Source organism: Pundamilia nyererei, unplaced genomic scaffold (genome assembly GCF_000239375.1).
Source record: "Pundamilia nyererei isolate P.nyererei 1_Seehausen unplaced genomic scaffold, PunNye1.0 scaffold00334, whole genome shotgun sequence".
NCBI classification, from domain to species: domain Eukaryota; kingdom Metazoa; phylum Chordata; class Actinopteri; order Cichliformes; family Cichlidae; genus Pundamilia; species Pundamilia nyererei.
In genome coordinates, this window is record NW_005187735.1 from 447,759 (window position 1) to 454,419 (window position 6,661).

General features: G+C 39.9%; 1 protein-coding gene across 2 annotated transcripts in view; it reads right to left on the bottom strand.

The window, feature by feature from the left end:
* Window positions 1-1,191: 1,191 nt before the first annotated feature.
* Window positions 1,192-6,661, bottom strand: part of itm2ba (integral membrane protein 2Ba) — a 23,834-nt gene continuing 18,364 nt past the window's right edge. The window contains exons 2-7 of one of the 2 annotated variants that reach the window (XM_005751927.1): window positions 5,960-6,091; window positions 4,817-4,885; window positions 3,598-3,741; window positions 3,117-3,227; window positions 2,283-2,433; window positions 1,192-2,040 (exon numbers count right to left, since the gene is read on the bottom strand). In XM_005751927.1, coding sequence (XP_005751984.1) covers window positions 1,952-2,040; window positions 2,283-2,433; window positions 3,117-3,227; window positions 3,598-3,741; window positions 4,817-4,885; window positions 5,960-6,091 — 696 coding nt within the window. In that variant the 3' untranslated portion in view covers window positions 1,192-1,951. Of the gene's footprint in view, window positions 2,041-2,282; window positions 2,434-3,116; window positions 3,228-3,597; window positions 3,742-4,816; window positions 4,886-5,932; window positions 6,092-6,661 lie in introns of both variants that reach the window. The other variant, XM_013915627.1, reaches the window with a different exon arrangement.

Below are 6,661 nucleotides of genomic sequence, written 5' to 3' on the forward strand. Positions count from 1 at the left end.
GAGTGAAACAATAATGAAGGTTTAACACGTAAAACAGACATCAAAGAAATCTAATAGTTTTTCAGTCCAGTATTTAGAGCAGATGTAACTGTACGAACCTCAGCTTTTATGACCTGTCTGCAAACACCTCCCTGCTCCATCAAGGTGACTTTCCATCCACTGCTTTCCCCATGAGCCCCCTGGGTTAGGGCTCTCTTGATTAGTGCTTTAATCATAGACAAATTTCCACCAGGATCCTATGACACACAGGCAGAGAGCCCACTGTGACAGCTGATCTATGTTAGTTCACTGAGGTAACGACTGCATGTGATGACACCGCTGTAAACAGCATGGCCACTGACACTGTCAGTCACATTCTTTATCATGAGTTATGATCTGTATGATGAAAACAAACTGCGTGGTGAACAGTACACTGACTGAAGAAATGATCTGACCTTTCATTAAAGTCAAAGAACCCATAAAAGATGTAGAGCTGATGCACCAGTGTGGCCCACAGTGGGCTGCCACAAACGATTATTTTGATAGTCGACTAGTCACCGATTTATTTTTGCGATTAGTCGACTAATCAGATCATCATCCATTGGACGTAAAACGTACAGCTTATTGCACCAGCAGCATCTGCTCTTATATAACTATCATTAGCTTACAGCTTGAAGTGTCTAAGGTATGTGCTAACTAAAAATAAAGACAAGATGATAGTTTATTAAACGTTAATGAAAGCTGCAGATTGTTTCAGTAAAGTTTAATTAACTCAGCCGTCTGCTCCTTGCTATCTAAAATATAACAGGACACCGGAGTATATTCTCGAGCATCTCACACTTCTGATGATCAGTTGTCTGCTTGATGTTTATTCAGCTGTGTAAAAACTATAACTTTAATCTCAGCCAAGCCGATTTACTCTTAAATCCTACTACTTATTCCTGCGTCTTTTGGGATCTTACACAGCTTCAAACGACGTGTCGAATATTAAATTAGTCGTCGACGATTTTAAAAGTCGACATAATCGTGACTAGTCGACTAATCGCGGCAGCCCTAGGCACACTAAAATAAACATGTACTGCTGGTTTCAAGTAGTCTGATCCTTTGCTCAATAACAGAAATACAGTCAAAATAATTATTAGTGTATATACACAAATTAAAAGTTTATAGGATTTTTCTGAAGCTTCTGGCACAGAAACACACAACACACCATTTATAGTTTCTACCATTTTCTTTATTCTGTATGTCTGCTTATGTTTATAGATCATATACACAAATTGGTACAAGAAGAGTTATCCAAAAAAAAAAAAAATTACACATTCATAAAAAGACAGACAACCCCTGTGAAAAAGATTTTAATATAAGCGTGTTTTTATTTCTCTGAGCTGTCTTTCATCTGAATTAAAATATTGTGTTCTTCGATCAGATTTCACACACTTTAAAGCTCAGCAGCAGAAGCGCGCATTTACACTCTTATTTTAAGATCATTTTCCAGTTAAGAAAACAAGTGCAGTGTATTAACAGCTACAGCAGACAAAATACAAAAAAAGTCTTTGTGGACTGAGTGGTATAAAAGTCGCCCTGTCTTAAAATGTTATATGTGAACTGAAAGCAAGGAAATCTCATATTTACCCACGTCTATTAATGAAGAGCTTGATACTATGTTTGCAGTTAATTTGATTAAAATAATTTACTTTTGTATACTCAGCTGGCTGTAAGCTAATTTATCTCTGAAAATAATTTCTGTATAGAAATTGGAAAATAAAACAAAAAACGCAATGCTTCACTTTTTTTTTTTTTTTTTAAATTTTAGGATCACTGAATATTCACCCAACAGCATCACATTTCACCACGCTCACTCACTCAAACTACCTGAAGTAAAGGACAGGAAACAATAGACAGGTGCGGATTAAAAACACAATCTCACTGCACGCCAGTGACTTTAAGAGCAGTCGTGAGGCGACGAGGCGTCTTAAGGCTCACAGATCAGGGTTTCCACCACAAACTGACTCCCAAAGTGACGAATCTTGTGGCAGTTCAGAGCCTCGCGCTTCTGCATACCTGTGAGGTGATCAGAGAATCTCTTATATAAACTTGTATGGCTGCATTTCGTGTCTCATGTTGCTGAAGAGTACACAGAACTTCCAAACATTCAAATACACAGGTTGCAATGATTTACAATCTCTCTTAATGCTTGCTAAACATTTGTATGGCAGTGCATTTTGTCTTTGCCTTTCCTGTTTGGCATCTGTAGTCTTATATCTCTGTATGTTTAAACCTAAATGAAAGCCTGACATGCTTACCCAGAATCCTGTCTCTGCGCTGCAGTTTGTAGGTGTCTCTGCCTTTGCAGAGGTTGTTGATGAAATAGCCGAGCTGGTCGACGTGCTCCAGGCGCTCGGTCACCATCATCTCCTCACGGACCAGGTAAGACTGAGGCAAGTAGGTGCCAGCCTGGGCAAAGGGAGGAACCAAATGCAAATTATTTAAAGCATGGTGCAAATATGTAAGAGCTTGCGCTTTTTGTTTCTGTATTTCAATTTTTGGACATCTCTTTTCTTTGAGGAGTGCCAGATTCTGCTCAATCGTCATTAATACCGGAACCTGTATTAATAGATCCATGGCAAATAGCAATTTAAAGCAGGCGGCTTGGTGGTTTCAATTCATTTATTTTGGTCCCAGCTGTTTGGAACAGTTTGAAGTGTTTTACACGAGGAAGACGTTAAAGCATCTTCCCCGAGCATCAGTTAGGAACTAGTTTGCTTAACATGTCTGGGAAAGTATGGAATGGTAAATTTGAGCATGTAGGACAGCTATAAATCATGTCATCTAAAACCTAGATTATACTCCATAGTGGATGAAGGAACGGACAGAAGGAGACCTGATGACCGAGAAGTCATTCCTGTTACAATTCTTTCTCATGGGTAGTTGGTGCATTGTAATGTAAATTCTGTGGGGACAAGCCTGCAGGTTAAAAGAAAAAAAAAAAAAAGGCAAACATGTAGAAATCCACACAGACCCTCAAATTCACTGTCTGATGATGAAACTGTTACTTGGACCTCAGCAGATATATGGAAATATAATCCAGGCTTAAGCCAGCACAGGAACACAAATAGGTCTGAACCCTGCACAGTTACCTTGATATTGATGAGAAGGTCCAAAAAGTCTTTGGGAGGCATGACAATGGAGGTGTTGAGTGGGATGACATAGCACTTGTCCAGAGACAGATCCAGGTAAGCAGTCAGCCTCTGAGAAAGAAGGAATACAGTTAGAAAACAGAAAAGTCACTGGTATTTGCTTTTTTCTTTTTCTTTACCTAGTAACGGAATAGAAAGCTGAGTTGGTTATCTTTAAAATGTAAATGTTAAATAGCTAAATATATCTGCATACAGTTTCCCATAAAGGTGCCTATGCTGGGAGATGGGTAAATCATCTCAGGCTGAATTCCTACTGGCTGGTTAGCAGACACTGCATCACTCACAACTCACATGTTCTTCCTAAAATTCTGAAGCTGTCAGAATGTCATTACAGGTGATGTTTGGTCTACTTTGAATCCCTCTAAATGTGCAACCGTAGCTTTGCGTCAACATCACTATTTCCATCTTTTCAAGTACATACCCGGCTGAAGTCGTGGACGATGTCAGCTGGGTCTCCATCTTCAAACTCGGGCACTGGCACACTGATTAGCTCCACCTGCTCTGTCTCCAACACCCGGATCGTCTCTGACATCTGACGCATGTGGTTTGGCAGCTCCACCTCCACCTATGAACCAGTGCGTAACATTTTTAATAAGTTACAGTCACTGGTTACTCAGTGAAACGCTTTCCTTCTACCTAAACATAATTCAGAATTGTTTTTGGATCAAGTCATATTTTCTTAAAAAATACTTTTGGTACAGAAATAAAACCACATGGAGCAAAGCTTGGAGGCCTGTCAGCTCATACACTGATTTATGGCAGTGATGCGAAACTGACTAGGCTCACTTTCCTAAAAGAGCCCTGCAAGCAGAGGTCAGTTAGTCACCAACTCAGGACATTAATCAGTAACTCAATCGGTAATGATTAAATGAAAACAATAGACACACTGAACCAGTGTCACATCTACTGAACACAAACATATAAACACAGGCCTGTGTTGCAAGGGAGTTCATCATACTCATGGTATCTCGTCCTTATCTGGCTTCACCTACCCTGGCATCTTCAATTAGACCAACCAAATAACGCTTGGGGATTTTCAACTCGATACATAACCCAGAGTTTCACAATCTAACCACAAACCCGTTCACACACGAAAGAGCGAGGAATAAGGAATGTGCTAGAAATGATGACATAATTCTTCACAATCTTATTTAAGATCGCCAAGTACGAGGCTTAGGCTCAGGTTTACAGAGCAATGATTTCGATTTGAAGATGCCTGCAGCAAAAACCCCCAATTTTCCTAAAAATGTGATACCTGATGGGTATGCAGAGAAAACCAAAAGCTTTTTTCTGTCTCTAAAACCAGCTGGCCCTTCTGTTATCACTCTGGGGTCAAGAAGTTGTTTGTTTGTTTTTTTTAAATAAATGAGAAAAATACTCTCCAGAGAACTGATCAGTGGGTCAGTGGGTAGTGATTTCGTACCCGCTGGTCTCCAACCTTGACATATCATGCTCCAGAGCAAATCAGGTTTCCATCTTGAATGGCCACCATACTGATGTAGTCCACTAACAAATCAACCCCTGTTGTAACCCTGATAACCGAGGGTTAACCCTGAAGCACCTCGCTGAGCTCCCAAATCCTGCTTCATAACACAGGCCTCTGATAAGGAAAAGATACTATATCCAGAGTTTTGCCATACCTCATCCTCTTCCTGGATCATGAAGTCTTCTTCACGGTATTCGACACCACAAAAAAATACTTGGCCCTCCTGTGGTTAAAAAAAAGAAAAAGAAAAAAGGAAGGAGACAGAGATGTGACATTTTTGACAAATAAAGCGTAACAGAACATACATCTCAAATTTGAGGAAGTCTTATTCCCAGTTTTTATAACATCAGTTTTTGACGTTAAAAGTTTAGTTCTCTCTGGAGAAATGCATAAAAACAGATACTTCTGTAGACACAAAGTTTTTCTGAATTTAGAAACAGCGCATGTTCGCATTTCCTTAAGGAATGTAATGTGACAGACATGGAGACAATTTGATTCTCTTTAAATTTAGAGAGAATTTGGATTAATAAAAATAGAAGAGGACATTCAGCCACATCACAGCCATTTACAGAATAGTAAACAGGAAGCCTGTTCAGATCAGCGACAGGTTTATTCAGTCTTCAGCTACAAAAGATGAGCTCAAGTTGATAAACTCAAAACAGCTTGGTCTAGTTTATGTCTAGAACTGCCACTGTGCTGTAGGCGGAGCTTAACGTGACAAGAACAGCTGGCAGTGGCGTACATGCTCTGACCTGTCGCGCTGTGTCAGTTCACATTTACTTTTGCAATTTCTGATCCAAGTTTCATGCCTTTTCTTACCCATGTCATGAACAGAAATTAAATTTGAATGTGTTTTCTTCAGAAAGTGGAGCTGAAATGTGTTTAAAAGTACATATAAATTTGTACCATGTGCTTTGCTCTTCACTGTCAGTGTGAGCTGCAGGAGTACACACGGCGCTTTAAATAAGGGTGGTTTTGTTCATGGAAGGACAATAACATCCTAAATTATATGCAATTTTGCAGTAACATACATATGCATGTTTATGTTCATCACTGTTTTAAACAGAAAATGTGGAAACTTATATTCCATTATGAAGTTGATAAAGTGGAGTCACCATTGGCCATTAGTTTTTAATCATAGATGATCAACTCTTCCTGAGCCACCGCCGTCTGTGACATTCTGTTATAATGTTGTTAACTGCATTTCTACCCGTCTGCTTTCATATTTAACAACGCACCATTTGCTCCATGCGCTGTATGAGATACTTACCAAATTGTCCTCAGGCTCGCTACTCACCTCCATGACATAGTAGCGATACAGGTAGGCACCTCCGACCACCACTCCAGACAGCATGAGGGCCAGACCGAGGCACATGCACCAGCACCAGGCACGAGACTGGTGACGCACCAGCACTGCAGCCTCAGCGTCCTGCAGGAGAGAGCAAACTACTGATTAGATACGATTAAGTTTAACTGCCTCCAATTATACATTCAGGGATCAGAGAGAATCCCCCAAGGATCAGTACACATCTGGTTATTATCGTTAAATACTTGTGATGATTTTCAACACATACCTTTTATTTCAAACCCTCACAAATGCATTTTCCTGAGTTTTTAAGCATTAAGCATTCAAAACCACCCTAGCCTTCAAGGCAGGGCCTCCTCCCAGAAAACAAATACACTGATGAAACTGCAGCTGGTCTGGGGAGAAGCACTTTCTTAAGGATAAACGCAGGGAACAAAAATGCAGTTTCATAAACCACATACTTCACAGCTGACAAATACAAATAATGACAGCAACACACTGCTGAGTACCACATATGAAAAGTTTACCATGCTGGACCTACTCAGGTAAAGTCTAAGTTCATGTAGGACAATGCACGCACCAAGTACTGCGGTTATATAAATGTACTTAATAGCACTCCACATTACATTAACTGAAAGCAAAAATCAGCAGTATGGGTTGAATACTGTGCACATTTTGTTGTTTTGTTTTTTT